The 21,336-nt window shown below is 38.0% G+C and overlaps 1 protein-coding gene across 6 annotated transcripts in view; it reads right to left on the reverse strand.

Moving 5' to 3' along the window:
* STK39 (serine/threonine kinase 39) overlaps nucleotides 1–21,336 on the reverse strand; it is a 149,073-nt gene that overhangs the window by 62,797 nt on the left and 64,940 nt on the right. For all 6 annotated transcript variants that reach the window (XR_014024539.1, XM_081313057.1, XM_081313056.1 and 3 more), the window contains 3 exons: nucleotides 19,443–19,576; nucleotides 14,969–15,017; nucleotides 14,796–14,861 (listed from right to left, as the gene is read on the reverse strand). Coding sequence is in view for 5 of the 6 variants with exons in the window: in XM_081313057.1 (XP_081169183.1) it covers nucleotides 14,796–14,861; nucleotides 14,969–15,017; nucleotides 19,443–19,576 (249 nt within the window). In the remaining variant the exon portion in view is untranslated. The remainder of the gene's footprint in view (nucleotides 1–14,795; nucleotides 14,862–14,968; nucleotides 15,018–19,442; nucleotides 19,577–21,336) is intronic.

Consider the following 21,336-nt stretch of genomic DNA (forward strand, 5'->3'; position numbering starts at 1 on the left):
CTTCGCGGGCCGGATCTGGCCCCCAGGCCTTGTGTTTGACATGTCTGCCCTAAACAAAAGGGTTGCTTGAAAAGCCAAATGATTTCTAAATAAATGAGGGAAATAATCAGAATTTTCAATCTTAGAAAGACAAATTAACGTACGGTAAGAAAAGAGACAGGTCATATATATTATATACACACATACAGATCATTAACAAGAACACACACAGGTGAAAGAAATGGGGCAAGAATGGCTGACATTAAACTGTACCCAAACCAAAACTCTTGTGTTTGTGTATGTGTGCAGGATCAACAAGCAACGTGCCAGAATAGCACAGTGGTGGAAGAAGACAAGATGAATGTCAGCTGTAAACAAGAGAATGCAGGACAAAGTAGAGGATAAAATAAACAGTGATGGAAAGAGGCAAAAAGCAAGGTGACCACAAGAAAACCCAGTTCTGCTGGATGTGGATATGTTTTTGTGGGGTTGCCCCCACCCCAGAATTATTCTGGTTGCAATTCAAGAAGAAGCTAGAAGATGGAGAAATGTTCATGCCTTATACAGGGGGGAATATTTTTGCTAATGTGACCGGCACCAATTGAGAATAGCAATACTAATAAAGATAAATCCATCTAAGTGTAAAGCTTTTTTTAAGCGTGGAAAATATAATAACAAGCCACAGTAAAAGCAATAGCAACTATGTATGGTGAAATAAACTCATTCAGACTTAAACCACTAGAATTCAGTTTAAAGTATTTGCAAATTGATGTCATTACTGCACTACAAACAACTCATCAAATATTCATTTGTTCGGTTATAATTGAATTACCATAAAAGATGTTTATAAAAATGAATATTATCCCATTTAATTAAGACTTTTATGGAGAACATTTATGGGGAAAGAAGAAAAACGGTTTAAAAGCGGTCCTTTCACTTTTACCAAAGATATTTTTTTTTATTGAAAAGTTTTAAAATACATTTTTAAAAACATAAACTCCCTCCCTCCCCCCCACTTTCCCACCCTTCCCCTCCCTCCCCCTGACTTCCCAGAGCTGAATACAGGGTATAAACTGACCAACTTAAGCTAAAATATGCTAACCAACTAAAAAAAGACACTTTAGATTCTATCGCACTTTAACTCCTCTTAACATAACTAAATAACTAAATAATAATAACTAATTAATAATACATCATATAATACTAATACTTATTCATATACTAAATGAAACTTTCTAGTCCCATATTTATTCTGAATATAATCGATCCATCTTCTCCATTCCAAAATATATCTCTGTTGCGAGTGTTCTTTCAAATATGCTGAAATCTTTGCCATTTCCGCCACGTTTGAAACTTTTAAAATCCACTCTTCTATAGTAGGCAGTTCCTCCTTCTTCCAATATTGCGCTACCAAGAGCCTTGCTGCCGTAATTAAATTTAACATCAATTTAATATCTATAACAGTACAATCTGTAATAATACTCAACAGAAATAACTGTGGAGAAAACCTTATCTTTTTCTTAAATATCTTCTGCATATTCCACCAAATTTTAATCCAAAAAGCTTTAACTTTTTTACAAGTCCACCATATACGATGATAAGTTGCATCATCACAACCACACCTCGAACCTTTAGGCTGATAATTCGGATACATACATGCTAATTTTTTAGGATCTAAATGCCATCTATAAAACATCTTGTAGAAATTCTCTCTTAAATTTTGTGCCTGTGTAAATTTCACATTTCTGACCCATATCTTTTCCCAGATATCCATCGCTATGGGCTCCTGAAAATTATGGGCCCATTTTATTATGCAATCTTTAACAAGTTCTGTTTCTGAATCTATTTCTATCAGTGCATTATATATCCTCCTTATATGCGCTGGACTTTGATCTCTTATTTGTTTATATTTTCTATTGCATGTTTAGGTATTGCCCAAATTGGTATTTTATAATTTAGCTTATGTCGATATTTTTTCCAAACTCGCAACAGGGCATACCTTAATATATGTGTCTTAAAAATATTATCCACCTTCTTATCATACAATAAATATACGTGCCAACCAAATAATAAATCAGATCCCTCAATATTCAGTAATCTCCCTTGTGTTAAATTAAACCAATCACTAATTGATGATAAAGCCGCAGCCTCATAATATAATTTAAAATTGGGCATTTTAAGACCACCACTTTCACGTACATCTTGCATTATCTTAAATTTTACTCTTGGTCTTTTCCCTGCCCAAACAAATTTATTAATACCTTTCTGCCATTCTTCCAAATTTGAATCTTTTTTGAGTATAGGTATCATTTGAAACAAAAATAAAAATTTTGGTAAAACATTCATTTTCACTGCTGCGATTCTTCCCAATAAAGACAATTGTAATTTTTTCCAACTATCTAACTCTTTTTGTATTTTTAACCATAACAGTTCATAATTATTTTTATATAATTTCACATTTTAAACTGAAAGATATACCCCCAGATATTTAATCTTTTTAACTATTTCAAATCCTGTTAATTTTTCTAAGACTACCTTTTGTTCTGTGGTCATATTTTTAGGCAATATTTTAGTTTTTTGCATATTTACCGTATCTTAAATCCAGAAACTTTTCCATATAACAATATTATCTCCATCAGGTCTACAACCGACCGGTTGACTTAATGTAATAACCAGGTCATCCACAAACGCTCTCAGTCTATAATCTTGATCTCTTATATTAATTCCCTTAATTTTATTTGAATCACGTATCTTAATCAATAATATTTCCAGTGTTAAAACAAACAACAAAGGTGACAACGGGCACCCCTGTCGTGTACCCTTTTCAATATTACATGCTTCTGTCAAACTACCATTAACTATTATTTGAGCTGTTTGCTTCTGATATATTGCTCTAATAGGTTGTAAAAACTCATCCCCAAACTCCATCTTCTCTAATACTTTAAATAAAAATTGCCAATTCGATTGATCAAAAGCCTTTTTAGCATCCAAAAAGATTAGTGCTGCAGAGACCTGGTTATTTCTCTCCAAAAATTCCAATAAATCTACAATATGTCTCACATTATTTTTCATTTGTCTACCACTTATAAATCTGTTTGATCACTATGAATCATTTGCTGCATAACCTTCATTAATCTATTTGCTAAAAATTTTGCAAATATCTTATAATCAGTATTTAAAAGCAATATTGGTCTGTAATTTTTGGTTTGGGTAAGATCTTGATCTTCCTTTGGAATCAACGATATAAAAGCTGTTTTCCATGATGGAGGCACTTCTCCAGATTGAATTGTTCTAAATAACTCTTTCAGAGGTTCCACCATTTCTAACTGTAAATTTTTATAATAAATGGCAGTCAAACCATCTGTTCCTGGAGCTTTACCCACTTTTAATTGTTTAATTGCCCAAATAATTTCTTCAGCATTTATCAATTGATTCATCCCTTCCCTCTGCTCTTGTGTGAGTACAGGGATATTCACTTCTTGTAAATATCTATCTATATCTAAACCTTGAATTCTATCCCCGGCATATAACTTAGAATAAAATTCGACAAAAGCCTTTTTAATATAATTTTGCTGAAACATCTCTTTACCCTTATATTCTATCTTATCTATGTTACGTGACCTTTGTTTTTTCCTTAACAAATAAGGTAGCCACCTACCCGGCTTGTTAGCATTACAAAAAGTATTGTGTTTAACATAACTGATCTCTTAACAAAGTAATTGCTTCCTTCACCCTCTTATCAGATGGGTTCAAAGTTAGAGCCTTCTCTTTCCTCTTGATTTCCTCCTCTAACTCTTTATGCTTGTATTCCAATCTACGTTTATATTTATTATTCAAATATATTAACACTCCTCTCATATAGGCTTTACTTGCATCCCAAACCATTTCAATAGGAGTACCCTTATGCATATTTATATTAAAAAATTCTGTCAACTGTTTTTTACATTCATCCACATTCTCTTGACATCTAAACAAATTTTCATTTAATCTCCAAGATCTTCTATCTTTTCTCTCCTTATCCAATTGCAACTATACTGGACTATGATCTGATAAAGTTCTTGGACATATCTTAATCTTCTTGACCCTAGAAAAAAAATCATTAGTAGTTAACACAAAATCAATCCTAGAAAAGGATAGATGTCGATCAGAAAAAAAGGTAAAATCTTTTTCTTCCAAATTTCGTTCTCTCCAAACATCTCTCAATTCCAAATCATCTTTCATCTCAAAAAAAGATTTAGGCAATCTGGCATGATTTGGAGTACTTTTAAAAAGACCTTTTTTGTCTTTCTGTGCATCCAAGACTCCATTCCAATCTCCCATCAAAATACATGATTTACAATCACATTGAATTATTTTATTATGTAAAAATTTATAAAATTGTCCTTGTTGTTGATTAGGTGCATATAGTCCAAGTATTTTCTTGCCTTCTATTAAAAGTTCAATTATAACATATCTTCCTTGTTTATCAGCTTCAATTAAATTGGCTGTTAAATTCTTCTTTACATAAATAACTACTCCATTTTTCTTATCTAAAGCAGATGCACTAAACTGTACACCCAGTCTGGAATTTATCAAATATTTTTGGTTTGATACACGAATGTGTGTTTCCTGTAAGCACATAACATCATTTTAAAATTGTTTCAAATACTGAAATACTTTCCTTCTCTTTTGCGGGGAGTTTAAGCCATTAACATTCCAGGTTAGAAACTTTGTCGCCATCTTTTGCGACCTGAAGCTTTCGGAGCGTGTCTTGCAAAACCACAAGCACCTGCCTCTTCAGTCTCGTTCCTCCCTCTGCTTCACTATAAGTAGATTCTTGAGATATAATTGTGGATTTCTGTTCTTGTTCTTGTCTTATCCGTCTGGTTGCAGCCCGCATCATTCTTTGTTCCTTAACCTCTTCTAACGATGCCTGGGGCTGCACAGTTTCCGAAGTTTGCTGAAGTTCTTTAACCATCCGCGAAATGACTTCTTCATCTCCCTGTGTACTCTCCAGTTGTGTCTGTCGCCCTCCATCTTCCTTCCTTCCTTTAAATTCTGGGGATGGTGGAGAACCTGCTTTCAATATATTAGAATAAAAGTCTCGTGCCTTCAAAACTGTGTTGAGACGGTATCTCGTGCCTGAATAATTCACCACCAAGCCTATTGGTATCTCCCATCTGAACTGAAGCTGACGTTTCTTTAGTTCATCTGCCAAAAAAGTAAATTATTTCCTTCTCCTTAAAATTCTCGGTGGAATTTCTTTCAAAATTAAAACTTCTTGATCAGCAATTTTAAATCTATTGTGATAAAAAGCTTGGATAATCACATTTCTGATCGATCTCTTTGTAAAATAAACAACCACATCTCTAGGTAGTTTCCTTTGCCTGGCAATCCAAGAATTAACAAGAAATATTTTATCTATATCCCTTATAATTTCTTCTGCTTGACAGCCCAAAATCAGTTCCAGGGCTTCTGCCAGTAACACTTTCAAGTTTTCCTTTGGATCCTCTTTCAATCCTCTTATCCTCAAAGCAAACTCTATATCTCTGTATTGTATCATAACCACCTCGTCCTCAGTCTTATCTATTTTATTTTCAGCTTCTGAAATTTTAGCATCCAATCTCAAATTATTTTGATACACCTCTTCCACACGTTCATCCAAACGCTCAGTGCAAACTGCCAGCCCCTGAAAGGCCACTAAAATGTCCTCTCGTATTTCTTTATTCTTCTCATTAATAAGTTCAGATATTTGCTGAAATTGATTTTTTAAATCATCTTGTAAATCTTTTAATGTTAATGCAGGTGCAGGTACCGCAGGGGGTTGCATCAGTGCCTGTAATGAAGAATGTTGAACTGGTGATACACCAGTACTTCTAGGAGCAGAAGCTTTAGCTGATTTAGAGGCCATTTTAACACCCAATTAATCTTTTTTGCGCACTTTCACTTTTCCACTCAGCTTGCAACTTTGTTTCTCCCCTATTAAATATACAAATCCTTAAGTTCACTTTTAAACCAATTTCAAATATTTTGTGCAGAGTGACTTTAAAAAACCCAATTTCTTCCTTCTCAGTCTTTAAATTTTATAATATATTCCTTGTCCTTTTATTTTTCACTAACAATTCACTCCTGCGCCATCTTTCTTCCTTTCTTTTAGTATAAACCGGAGTTAAAGATCATATACTTGCTGTTTCAAAATTCTCCTGCACAGCTCTGCCTGCATCCAAGTAATCCAAAATACAATGTTGATTGCAGGGATGGTTGCTGCGTCCTGCTCTGTTCCAAAGCCTTGGAACTGAGAAGTCCCCGAGTCCGGAGCTAATTCAGGCTACGGGGGGGGGGGCTGTCACCCTTCCACCCTCAGAATAACAATTCTAGGGGTCTAGGGGAGCTCTACCCCTACCTGAATGCTCCCCCTCCCCTCTTTTCCTGAGGGGGGGTTTCCGAACCGCAAAACAGCTGATTGTCGCTGTTTTCGTGGTTCAACGGAAAACAACGGGGCTGACGGTCGAAATGGCCGCCATCAACGGAGCCTTGCTACCCGGAAGTCCCCTACCAAAGATATTTTTATGAGCTACAAAAGGGTACGGGAAAGAGGGTTCTTTAATGCATACATTTTACTGCATTTTACTACATGTGGCAATCTTTGATTTCAGACATGAATTTGAGATTTTTTTCCTTTACTCTGTAAATGAAGAAAGAATAGCGAGGTATGAAAAATACATTATAGAGCTTCCTCTGTATCCTGCTCATCATTAATGACTACAGGAGATAACTTTTGAGTAAATGGATCCCGTGCCTAATTCTTCTGCACTCAGAATCCACTTGTGATATAATGTATGTTGTAACTATCACATCTTTGGGGGGGGGGGGAAATCATGATATTGTCTATATTCTCTTTCTACTCATTTATGGACCTCTAAAAGGAGGATCAGAAAACAAATTACTAGCAATAGCAAAACTAAAAAAAAGGAAAACAAGTTCCCTAAAACAGACAGAGGTTGCCAATCTTTTGGACACCAGGGACCCATTCTGTGGAGAGATTTTTCTGCGGACTGGAGTGGGCGTGGTTTCATGTACTCTCTGCATCCCACGGATAGGCTTTGCTTGTTTGTGCAGATCAGTTTCTGGCATGCTGTGGCCCAGTGCCGGTCCACAGACCGGGGGTTGGGGACCCCTGCCCTAAAACATAACTGAACAACCAAAAACACCCAATGATGTAAAATCAACAGATTTTTTAAAAAAGGCAAAAAAGTTCTAACAATTGCCCACTGTCCTCTCAAACTAGAAATGTAGTGGGGACCATCAATATACAGAAGTATAGTCCTCTACAGTCTCTCCTCAAATGTGGAACACAGATATTAAAAATTCAGCCATATAGAGAAAATAAAACGGTGATTTCTCTCTTTTTTCTCATCTTTCTCCCCACTTCCCCACCAACACCAATCACAGCTACTTTCTCAAAAAAGTTGAACAGTATTTCGCAAGCCTCAACTTCTGATATCATTCTTCCTGCAATGACCAGAAAACAATGATAAAAAAAATCTGTTTCATAGTTTCACTCTCCATGCTGGCTAAGTAATTCAGAAAGATGCCCTAGTCGTGCTATTCCCAAGCCACTGAGACATGTACCAAAGTAAAAGGTACACAGACCTGGTCATTTGTTAATATGGCCTCAATCCCAAGCAACCCGATACTGCACATTTTTCTAAGAATACCTGAAAATGCTGCCACACCGGTTTTCACCCTTATGACCATTGCAGCATCCAAATGGTCAGGGTGATCAAAATTCAGGCGTTTGGCAACTGGTGTGTTATTTATGACACTTCTACTGTCATGTGACAGTCTTGCTTATCATTTGTGGTCATAAGTTGAGGGTTACTTGTGATTTATTTTCAGCAAACAACTTACTGGGAAGCTATTCCTTCTCTCAGAGAGGGCATTTTATCACTTTTCACTCATTCATTCATCACCACCACCCCCCAACAGCTTCATTTTAGCCACAGAGCAGCATAATTGTTCAACCCCACCATTCTCAGAATCCTGTCTGCATGTGAAGCCAATTGGGAGGGGAAAAATATTCCCCAAGTAGCATATTCCATAAATATAAAAGAACCTGCACAAAGCTGTTAAGATAAAGTCAGCAGGACTTGTGTTATTGCCTTGAGATTCTCCGTAGAAACCTTTGAATATTTCAGAGATAACTATGCTATAACTAGTTACCGAATTCGTTTTACGCAGTTTGTAGCATGCAAAATTCTAATATATTTTAAGTTAAACAGGTGCAAATAGTCCTCAACTTAAAACCATTTGTTTAGCAATTGCTCTAAGTTAAAACAGTACTGGGAAGAAGAAGAAAAAAGACTTAACGGCCATTTTTCACACTTACGATCGTTGCGGCACCCCCGTGGACATGTGATCAAAATTTGAACACTTGGCAACCGGCGTGTATTTATGACGGTTGCAGCATCTTTTGCGGCAAGAAATATCAATGGGGAAGCCCGATTCACTTTACAACTGCAGTGATTCACTTAACAACTGTGGCAAGCAAGGCCATAAAATGGGACAAAACACGCTTATCAACTGTCTTGCTTGCCAAAGGAGATTTTGGGCTCCATTATGGTCCTAAGTCAAGGATTACCTGTGCTGAGGATTCAACACAGAACTCTACTCACCTGCATAACAGACCGCTAAAATGGAAGCTGTTTCCAACCATAAACTCAGTTAGAACTAATAACAGACTGGAAGTCCTTCAGGAAACAAGGAACGTGATCCAGTGTTCAGTGGATCATGAAATGGTGCTGACTTGAACAGTCTGTCCTATTCAGAGGGTATTGCTGAAAAATACGAATAATTCACATTCTACTTTTCTACCTTATGTAAGAAACTGCAAGTGTAGAACATGCTAGTTTCATCTTTTTCTTCTTCTTTTTTTTTTGCTATTATTCTCAGTTAAGGAATTTAACAGTAATAGCAACCGGCGGTAGTTTTTGTTGCACAATACACAACTGCAATTACACAATTTTGGCACTCAACAGTAAGACTACTTTTTAGATGCAGTAACTAATAGGATATCCTCGACTGTTATATAAGCAAGTTATGCATAAGATAAAGCTAGCAGGATACGGCAAATAAAGACTTTCTCTTTATCCTACTAGATTAAAAAAAAAGATGCCCTTAACTACTTTCCTTAACCATTTGTCCTGCCTTCAAGCACTTATCCCTCCAAAGGATTACTATATTTGCAAGATAAGTCAACACAGGAGACTGGATTTAAAAAGGGGAACCCTATAGAGAATTGAGTTTTCCATTTTTCTCCAACCACAAGAACTTAAAGCCTGAAAAAAGAAGCCTAAAAGAGTTCAAAGTGGGCTTAGACATGATGTCTTTAAACTTTTCCCTCTAGTGACAACTATAATTATGTCTGTGTTTATGTGTCTAGGGGACGCGGTGGCTCAGTGAGTTAGGACGCTGAGCTTGTTGATCAGAAGGTCGGCAGTTTGGCGGGTCGAATCCCGAGTGCCGCGTAACAGAGTGAGCGCCTGTTACTCGTCCCAGCTTCTGCCAACCTAGCAGTTCGAAAGCACATAAAAATGCAAGTAGAAAAATAGGGACCACTACGGTGGGAAGGTAACAGCGTTCCGTGCGCCTTTGGCGTCTAGTCATGCTGGCCATATGACCACGGAGATATCCTCGGACAAGCACTGGCTCTTCGGCTTTGAAACGGAGATGAGCACCGGCCCCTAGAGTTGGAAACGACTAGCACGCATGTGCGGGAGAACCTTTACCTTTACCTTTACGTGTCTATGCTAAACATAACAAAAATGACATTATGGGCTTCAGTGCTTACAGCAAATGCACAAGATAGGGAAAGGAAAGAAGAGATGTACAAACAGTCTATAAATTCCCGGCTCCTAACTTTAGTTTATGTCAGGTCTGTAACTATTAATGATAAAATAACTATTTAGATAGTTATTTTAAATTGACCTGCCTAATATAGGTGTTTTGCTCATGCTGCCTCAGTTTGGTGTAATCTTTGAGGATTATGGAAGAAAATCGCTGAGCATAATTAAAAATACGTTATTCTGCCAAGTGAAATAATACTTAACAACCCATGTGCACAACTCCAGAGGAGCAAACTCTTAGTACATAAGTCAAACTCTGGAACAGTCTTTCCCTAAAATGGTACCTTCCACACGTGGGTGGAATTATGGAAGTTGGTCCGACATATCAGGCTGGCACTTTGTTGGGAAAAAGCTGTCCTGAATATACACAACTAAGAGAACCATGTTAAACACAACATATCAAGGACAAATCACAGAATTCATTTTGAAAACAATTCTCAATGAAAAAAATCTCCCTTGCAACTCTAACAGGGGAGAGCTGTTAGTACAGTTACATGACCCAGCTCATCAACACACCTTTTGGCATTAAATATTTGGTATTCTATAATATTATTAAATGTATTCAGCATCTTCTGTATTATTACAATGTTGCTTATGAAATAGTACGCAATAGGTAGGATTAAAAGCCAGATCTCATTGGCTAATTACAATAGGTTTTATTAGATTTATTAATCTTTTTTTTTCCAGAGAAAACATTATTGTATTTAGGAATGTTCAAAAGTCATATCTCAAGAAAATAAGAATATATGTAGAAGAAAGTACTTAAGAACATATATATTTATTGTATTTATGTAATAATTTGGCTATGGGGCCTGACATTTTGTACAGCCTATAGAATACTTGTAAAAAGAGCAAATCTAGAATAAAATGTTAATAGTTTTATCGATTACTAAGAACATTTCTCCCTTTTAGCATGAAATATATAATTCTCTACTCTTAGTATATTCTTATACAAATATTATTACTAGCAAATGTACTACTGCCATCTGCTGTATATTTTAGGAATAAATACAGAAACAATTCACGGTAACAAATGCATTTCTCAGGCCACTGATAAATCAGTCATTTACAATTTAAAAAAAAGAAATAATTCTGTGCAAATAGAAATTGATAAGGCAAGTGCATAATACATAATGATTACCAGAGCTGTCCTTCAAATGTACTGACATATACTAATGTTAAGCCAGAGTCTTGAATCAATCAATCAAAAAAAATGTTAAAAAGTTAGACAAAATTGTTAGCTTGTTTTGCCAAGTTCAGTTGAAATATTCAAAAAGAACTTGGGCCTTTTTTCCTCCATGAAAAAATGAAGCACATGCTTATATATCTTTCCAACAGAAACCTTGTAGGCTTGCAAGTACATAATACCTACTCAATCAGGTCTTGTATTTATATTTATTGTGCTTGTATTTATTTACACATGTCAAGACACTGATAAACATCTTAAAATTGGAAAAGAAAGATTTGAACAATGCACAGTGCTTGAGTTGTGCAAAGAACTCAATAGTAGCCTTTTGCAAAGCAACCTAGTTGAGCAAAACATGCTTCCGTGAAATTCTAAAGAAGCTGAACCTCGGAAGGACGAGACTTCCACTGAGACTACCAGCAAAGTGAATTGGCCTCATGCACACATACACAGATGTGCACACACATATACCCAAAGAGCCAGAGTCAGTTTTCAAAGTAGCCTTTGAAGATTTCTAAAGGAGAAGCTTGCTTTAAAGTTTTTGCATTTTATAAAGGACCTCTTCTGAATATGCTGCATAGCATAATACCGTCACTTTATCCTGGTAACAGAAAGCAAAGGGGAACCTTTTTCCCCCCTAATTTCCAATGGAAATATCTATGTTAAAGGATAAGGTGGCTCAGTGGGTTAGGACGCTGAGCTTGTCGATCAGAAGGTCGGCAGTTTGGCGGGTCGAATCCCGAGTGCCGCGTAGCAGAGTGAGCGCCTGTTACTCGTCCCAGCTTCTGCCAACCTAGCAGTTCGAAAGCACGTAAAAATGCAAGTAGAAAAATAGGGACCACTGCGGTGGGAAGGTAACAGCGTTCTGTGCGCCTTTGGCGTCTAGTCATGCCGGCCACATGACCACGGAGACGTCCTCGGACAAGCGCTGGCTCTTCGGCTTTGAAACGGAGATGAGCACCGGCCCCTAGAGTCGGAAACGACTAGCATGCATGTGCGGGGGAACCTTTACCTTTACCTTTATGTTAAAGGATATCTTTAAAAATGTGTTTTGAACTAGGGGAAAAAATTAGCTTTACTGATATGAAATAGAATTGAAAAGCCTAACTAACTCAATTAAAACCAGAAGTTTGCAATATTTGTGGAACGGTTCTGCTTGAGACCATTGGAACTTCAAAACTGGCCTACTAGCTAGCATTTAGATGGAAAAGAGAAGTACTGATGTGTTTTGGCTTTCAAATACAGGATGACTGTACTAAAAAAAATTAGGATTAAGCAGTGTTGTTTAGCTGTGGAAGATCCAGTGTCAGCTAAAATCCAAATGTAGTTTGGTGAACAACCCTAACCATACATTAGGAACCTGTACCTACTAGCTATTTGAAAAAAAACAACGGGCAATCCACTCCATCTAGTGGCTGTTCCTGAACAGCCTGAATTCCTGTCAGAACAACACTTGAGTAAAATTTGCTACCGGAATGCTAAGGACATCTGTTGCAAAGAAATCTACTTGAAGAGCTGTCAAAAACAATTTCAAACCAGTTTGCAATTTCCACCCCCAACGTCACAGGCCTAGCAAAGAAAGTCACCTCAAGCTAGATTTATTATTTATGGCCTTCGTTAAAAAGGTATGACCATAAGTGATGTTTACACTCCTTCAGTGTTAAAAAAAACAAAAACATCAAGGACTTCCCCTGATTACAAAGCAATGGGTTGGGGGAGGGGGGCATGAGGTATTTTTCTATCGCAATGATGGTCAAAAATACCAGAATCCACACTGATTTTAATTTTTTTCTGTATCCGTTTTTGCCAAACAAACACAAGGGCTCAAACCAAAAATGACTTGAATCAAAAGGGCCCTAAGAGGGGAATTCTGGGAGTTGTCGACATCTGATGAGCTAAATTAATATAAGATCTCCCTCTTCCAGTCTCTGTACGAAAGAATGTAGACCTGCCCTTGAGTAGGAGGAAAGGCGCAAAGAACCATTAACGGAAGGCAATTGTCAAGACATAGTCCTGAGAAAGTGAAAAATGTGACAAGCAAATTTAAAATAGCCCTGCCTTGATTTTATTTGGTATATGAGGGAATAGAGTAAAACCGTGATGAGCTTCCAAGATTTTGTTACTCTACCCTGTAACAATAAAAGAGAATTTTTGGAATCCCTGAGGCTTCTGTTTCTTGACCTTGCCTCCCTGAAAGAATTGGCACATTCTCTCACATAGATACTTACACAGTGCAACCTAATAGAAAAGGAAACGGGGACTAGCTGAAATCAATGCTATATAACTGTGGTGGCGAACCTGTGGCACGCAGAGCCCTCTCTGTGGGCACGCGCACCGTCGTCCCAGTCCTAGGGCTTTAGCTGGGTTTTATAAAACCTTTTCGCTTTAGGCCTCCGCTGCTGTGTGCAAAAAAAAAAAGGCTCAATCAATCAATCAATTTCAACTTCTCGTGGGGGAAAAAAAGATCTCGCAAAGTTGGAATTGATTGATTGAACTTTTTAGTCCCACCCAGTCTGCCATTACCATCGCAGCCAGGCCCACCCAATGGGCCACAACCACCCAATGGGCAATGCCCACCCGGCACCTGATGATACATAAGTGGGTTTTGGGTTGCAGTTTGGGCACCCGGTCTCTAAAAGGTTCGCCATCACTGCTGTATAACATGCCTGTTTTTGACTAGATGAGTTTTTTTTACTAACTGTTCAAATATATGCACAACCATTCTCATTATCCCATATGATTTCCATTTTGACTGAAGCTGCCAAGATTAAAACTAATCAGGTTAGAGAAAGTTAAACAAGACATTATCACTCAGCAAGAGATGTCAATATTGTTTAGTTGTGGATCTACTTACAGGTTGAGGTTCAATTAAATCTTGCCTTCTTTTGACTAGAATTCGAGAGGAGAATAATCTCTGGACCACTGTACTATTATTCTTAACATGAATGTGATGTTGTTTTCTTGACTGAAAATGCCACAAGAGCTTTATACCGAAGGAAAAATTAAAACCCAAAGTCCCAAAAGAAAATCTCAGTCTCCTAAACCTTAAAGTGGATCTAGAAGAATAGCTACACGTATTTCACTACACTGTTTGTATACTAACTTTTTATTCCACTGAATATAGTCAAAGGAGCTAACAATAATTAAACTATGAAAAAGATGAATAATCAGTGCTAAAATTGGGTTGGCAGTAATAAAGATCTTCTAGAAAATCCATCCTCGTCTTCTTTGCTTTTTCTCTTCCCACCAAACATATAAATACACTATTGTTACTATACCACTATACAGAATAACTATGCCAATACAGTACAATAAAATCTTTTGCCTAAACTGCCAAGCTTAAGCAAAAAACAACAACAACAATCGGAGTAACTCACAAGGCCTCAATTCTTCTATACTTAGCATAGCAATTCTATGTCTCTACAGCAGGGATGGGAAACCTATAATTCACCAGATGTTCCCATAGAAATTTGTAAGGAATAATGGGAGCTGTGATTCAGCAACATTTAGAGTCACAAGTTCTCTATGCATTCAGGCATGGTAGCTGTCCAAATGCTGAATCGGGAGCTCAAGAAGAATTCTCAGAAGAGTGTAGCTGTCACAGATTGTCTGCCTTTTAACAACACTATAATCCACAGCAATGATCAGCAGTATGTCCATATAACTGTGACCATGACTTTGTTATGCATTAATTTCCAAATTTTCTTTAAAAAAACCCAGTTAAAGGCAATTACAAGGACCCTTACCTTTTTTGCCCTCTGTGCTATATCAGGTGTTTTTGTAAGTAGTTTTTCAATCAAGTATTCTCTGGTCTGTAAAGATCAAAATTGTTATAATTAAGTCCAGCCTCAAGAAGCAGAAGCAGAAGCATTCATACTGATCTCAAAACAGGATTTACTTACTGACTAAAATATTTTACCTTTGCTTTTTGGAAGAATTTACATTTTAAAAGTTCTGCTGCAGTAGGCCTAAAAGAGAGATTAAAAAGACAATTAAGACTATCATTCTAGCATTGTGTTCATCGACCACGTCTACTGCACGTTATTCAGAACATTCACTATTCAACATCCAGTGAAAAGTTTTAAGAATGTATGTAGAGTTCAATATCCTATGTTTTTCTTTTTTTTTAAAAAGATAATTACACTTTATATATAAGATCAAAATTTACTAATATAATCCATATTAAAAAGTTGTTTAAACAATTTATTACAAACTATGTCTACTGTTCCCAGAAGCCCTGGTGATGCGGTGGTTAAAATGCAGTATTGCAGGCAAACTCTGCCCACAGCCTGGAGTTCGATCTTGATGGGGTTCAAGGTTGACTCAGCCTTCCATCCTTCTGAGGTCGGTAAAATGAAGATCCAGATTACATTGTAAACTGCCCAGAGAGTGCTGTAAATTTTTATGGGGCAATATATAAGCCTACATGCTACTGCTATGTAGACTCATTCCTTTGAGAAAAATTCATACATTCATAAAATTCACACGCCATAAATATAAATCCAATGTACTGTTTTGTATATTAAAAATAAATGAATCATCTCCCAACCTATTTACAGATAGTAAAAATCTCAGTTTAATAATCTTCATTTAATACATTTCAGATGCAGTCGATAACATTTCCATCCAACTGTCACTCTAAAACTATGGGCATTCAGTTGCATCAAAAGTAGTCAAGATGAGGCAATCTGATTTACATTTAAGGTATTTATTTATCTGATTTTATCCCACCTATATTATTTTTATAAATAACTGAAGGCGGCAAATATACTTAATACTCTATCCTCCCTACAACAACAACCCTGGGAGTGTTGACACATTTGCATAAGTTTTATAAATATGCCATTATACCAATAATTTAAATCACAGGCACCTCTTTCTGAATTAGTTCATTAATCAAAGATTTGCACTACTGAAATTTAGTTGTAATGATATTCTGTTAGCAACAGAATCAATATCCCCAATAAATTCAATCCTATTCAGTATCCCACTCCACCTATGCTATGGGAGCTAGGAAATTCTTTCACTGGAGATTGGAGAGGCAGGTTTACTGCTATAGATGGTGAAGAAAAAAAAATCCAGATTTAGAATAAGTTTGTTAAGCCATTTCAGAACTAGCCCAACTCTGGATGTGAAGAAGATGCTTATCTCACTTTGAGAATTATTAAATTCTTATTCTATCTAGAAATCATCTGTATCAAATTGATAGTTTGTCTATTAGCATAATAGCAATTTCAGTTCTGAAAATAGCATCAAAAACAGTGTAGACCAACACATTGGTCCATCATTGCTAAATGACAGTATGAAATATCTGACATAAGCATGACATAGGAGCAGAAATCCTCAATCCTCAACATCTCTCTTTAGCTCTTTAAGTAAGACTTCAACATAGCTATCCAGAAGTGGGTGGAAGAATGGACTAACTCTAATACATAAGTAACTGAAAAATATTTGTAAATTCTAAAAAATATAATAAACTATTATTTTAAGCATTAATTAATATAACCCTCCATCCATACTTCTTGGCTAAAACAGAATCAAACTTTTTATCCAAGAACTATTTTCAATCCAACTTCATTTTTAAAAATAAAGCATTTAGAGCTTCTCTTCCCAGAGCAAGTATAGATTGCAGATTCTGAAAAAGAATCAGCTTAATTTTGATCAGTCTTACATAGACCTCAGCACTTGCACCATCTAGTGGCTAGAAGATAATGCTGATTTGTTCTTAACTGGCCATGAGGGTGGGAGAGAGATAGAAAGGATGGGGAAGATAAAACATTATCTAGGACTTTGATGCAGTTAATAGTCTGAAAGAAACCATTTCACACCATATGATAAGTAATGATGTTTCTGATACGTAAAATAGAATTGGAAATCACTTGGTCATGTTAGCAGATTAATGAATACACTGCTTTTGGATTTCAAATAAAAAATTAACAAGCTCTAATAAATAAATGAAAATGGTTAGCATTATAGTATTTATAGTTTTTCCCCCTATGTTATTTTTTAATCCTATGTTACAATAAGGAGCCATTGGTGCAGCTGACATCTTAACAAACACAGGTTCTCTAAAACATTTCAGGCTGAAGTACCAAGAACATTTTACCTCTGGCCAAGAGGTAAACCTTTGCTTAATGCATGTGCTCCAGGGATCTAGAGTTAATGAGACATAGCGAAAGGCAAATTGTTTAAAAATAGTTTGTCAAGGATCTTCAGAGTCGAATCAATTTTCCCAAAATGTACATATAGCATACACTTAAAACATATATGGCAGAAGAGGTAATCTAAATTATTCAGTTCTACCAGAGAAGCTATCTAAAAAAGGTGTCTGTCTTGTTTATTATTATTTTCATCTGAAATGCACCAATGCATGTCAAAAACAAAGTTCTTGCAGCATAGCTAGTAAACCAACGGAACAGCTTTTGGGTCTTTAAATGCAGAGATACAGTGACGTCCAATAAAGCCAAGTTCAGAAATACACTCCCCCAAATAAAAGAGGCAAGAATTCCCCAAATTCTTTTCCAACAGCATAGAGGTTTTTTTTTCATTTTTCATACTCTTTTATCATCTGTTCCTCTAGCACAGGGCTGTCAAACTGCCGGCCCACGGGCCGGATGCATAATGCCAAAACCACGCCCACCCCATTGCCAGCAATAGAGAAAAAGTCACGATACATCGTGACATTGTCACGTGACGTTGAGTTTGACAGCCCTGCTCTAGCAATTCCAGACCCCTTTGGTAATCTGATGTGATGTGAAGAGACTGGACAGCCATTTGTCTGACATGGTATAGGGTTTCCTGCCTGAGCAGGGGGTTGGACTAGATGACCTCCAAGGTCCCTTCCAAATTTACTATTAGGATTATGATTATGATGGGAAACCATCTCCATTGTTAGCTTCATCGTTACCTCTTCCTAAGAAAATTGAGTGTTTTGAAATAAGGAATGACTTTTGAAGAGAGTGATGTATGAGATAAACCTTTCTCAATCATCTGCCCCAAGAATGAACTATTACAGAGTGGTCAGTAATTACAGACCCAGACCTTCTGGGTCAAAGAGCATTTCTTCAATAATGAACTTATTAGTAAAAAAGGTAAAGGTTCCCCCGCACATGCGTGCTAGTCGTTTCCAACTCTAGGGGCCGGTGCTCATCTCTGTTTCAAAGCCGAAGAGCCAGCGCTCGTCCGAGGACGTCTCCGTGGTCATGTGGCCGGCATGACTAGACGCCGGAGGCGCACGGAACGCTGTTACCTTCCCACCGTAGTGGTCCCTATTTTTCTACTTGCATTTTTATGTGCTTTCGAACTGCTAGGTTGGCAGAAGCTGGGAAGAGTAACAGGCACTCTGTTCTGAACCAGCCCTCTTCTCGCAACCCCTATTCAAAAAGAAGAGACTGGAAAGCGTCCAAGGCTAAAAGGCTTCTGCCAAGATTTAATTACGCAGTTAACAAAAACACTAGAGCTTGTCTTCTCAAGCGGAAAAGTTGCTTTCAGCAACCAGCCCCTCCCCAAACACTCCTTTTATAGAGAGCTCAGGGCGTGGTCTCCCTGTGCCTCCTCCCGAGGAGTCCTGCAGCCTTTCTTTGTTTGTTCCTGCTTGACTGCCTCCTGCGTCGGGCGTCCTTGAACAGGGCCAGCTGTGGGTCATCATCCTCCGCACTCTCGGGCTCACGCAGCTGAGAAGAGGTCCCCGGCTGAGGACTCTGCAAAGCCTCCAAACCATCATCAGCCGGTTCGTTTCCCTCCTCCAAACCATCATCAGCCGGTTCGTTTCCCTCCTCCCCCTCAGAGTCATCCGATACATCAGAGCCGGCTGTCGGACCCACAGGCTGGCCCTGAGTCACAACACACTCACTGTTACGCGGCACTCGGGATTCGACCCGCCAAACTGCCGACCATCTGATCGACAAGCTCAGCGTCCTAACCCACTGAGCCACCACGTCCCCTATGAACATATTACTGCCTCCTTTAAACAGTGAAAACACCAGGAGTTATTGATTACTTCACTTCAGACCCTGGATTAGAGTGAGTGATAACTTCACTGTGAGATGTCCTGGTTCTTCTAAAGGATTGTTGGCTTTTTTCTGAACTTTTGATCTTTTTTGTCTATTTATTGTATTTATTTTATTTTATTTTTTACTGCATATATGAGTTTCCTAAAGCCATAACACATTGAAGCAATCTATGTATTTCATAAATAAAATAATTATAAAGTATGTCCAATTAGAAAAAGCAAAGGTCAAACAATCAGATGGATGTCTTGATCTCTCTGTGTCTTTTACTCACTTAAGCATAAATGAATCTGTATTTTATTATTTATTATTTAAAATTATATCCTCATTTAAATGCTTTGCCTCCCTTTCTTACATCTCTCTTTTAAAAAAAAAACACCGTACCTTTTAGAAGGGTCTTTTTGAAGACACAACGAAATTAGTTTTCTAAAGGACTTGCCATATCTCTTGGTCATTTCTTTGTCTTCTACTCCTGTTTCCAGTGTCGGAGGATCGTTCTGCAAGGTCAACATTAATACCTGTTTTTTTAAAAAAAAAATAAAAATAAAAAATAAAAAAATTGGAGAGGCCAAATTAACAATGATTTAAATAATGTTAAATTACAGTATTGCGTGAAGAAAGCTAGACAATAATTCCAATGCATACATTGAACACAAATAAATATCCTTGACTCTGAATACACCAATCATTGAAACTGGCAATAAATGCTTGAGTATAATTGACAATTTGAGAAATTCAAAATAACCCTAAAGATTTGGGGAGTGGGATTGGTAGAACTACAAAGTCTCAAGTTTCAACTGGCCACCTGAATATGGATTACGGCACTAATCATCATCTTTCATTCCGATTTACCTCAGGTGTTCTGAAGAAAAAAGAAGGAGAGATATTCACCACCCAGATCCTTGCCAGGGTAAGTATTCAGTAAGAAATAACAATTTTGCAAACTTGAATATCATGGAGTAGGAAAGATCTACAGGCAATCCTCGACTTACGACTGGTGAAAGTTACAATGAAACCCCTAAAAACTACTTAACGAACCGGGTCCAAAATTTACAACATCTGCCTCCCTCAGTCATGTGACTTCATTTGGGACACTCGGCAACCAGACCATATTTACAGCCATTTGCAATATTGTGCGGTCACATGCTGTGACAACCATACACATACATAAAATTAAGCACACTTGTGCTGACTTGGACCAGAGAACTATACCCATGTAGTACCGAGAAATACAGGTAGTCCTCGACTTACGACCACAACTGAGCCCAAAATTAGTTGCTAAATGAGACAGTTGTTAAGTGACTTTTGTCCCATTTGACCACCTTTCTTATTTATTTATTTATTTAATTGGATTTGTATACCGCCCTTTCCCGAAGGACTCAGGGCGGTTAACAGGGTAATTAAAACAAGAAATACAAAAATTAAAAACAATTAAAAAGATTATATCAGTCCCTGAAAAAGTAAAAACCCCCAATTAAAATTAGAATTAAAATTCTCAGCCTGGGCCAGAGAGCTCGAAGAGCCAGGTCTTCAGGTCCCGGCGGAATGAACGGAGGTCGGGGGCAGTCCTCAGCTCCACGGGCAGCTGGTTCCAGAGGGCAGGTGCACCCACTGAGAAGGCCCTCCCCCTGGGTGTTACCCGCCGGCAATCTTTTACTGGCGGCATCCTGAGAAGACCCTCCCTGTGGGAGCGCGTTGGACGAAGGGAACTTGATGCTGGCAGCAGGTGTTCCCTCAGATATCCCGGACCCAAGCCATTTAGGGCTTTATAGGTCATTACCAGCACCTTGAATCTCACCCAGAGGGCAACCGGAAGCCAATGCAGCTCGCGGAGTAGAGGTGTTACATGGGAGTATCGGGAAACCCCCATCACAACTCGCGCGGCTGCATTCTGCACCAGCTGAAGCCTCCGAGTGGTCCTCAAGGGCAGCCCCATGTAGAGAGCATTGCAGTAGTCTAAACGGGAGGTCACGAGCGCATGAGTGACTGTGCGTAGGGCATCTCGGTCCAGGTAGGGTCGCAACTGGCGTACCAGGAGAACCTGGGCAAAAGCCCCCCTGGTCACGGCTCCTATATGGTCTTCAAAATTGAGCCGGGAGTCAAGGAGGACGCCCAAGTTGCGAGCCCTATCAATGGGGGGTAACACCTCACCCCCCATCGTTAACGGTGGAAGGGTCTGGTTAACCCGAGATGCCGATATGCACAGCCACTCAGTCTTGGCAGGATTGAGACGAAGCCTGTTTATCCCCATCCAGACCTGGACCGCCTCCAGGCAACG

The sequence above is a fragment of the Vipera berus genome, assembly GCF_964194415.1.
Source record: "Vipera berus genome assembly, chromosome: 1".
Lineage (NCBI taxonomy): Eukaryota > Metazoa > Chordata > Lepidosauria > Squamata > Viperidae > Vipera > Vipera berus.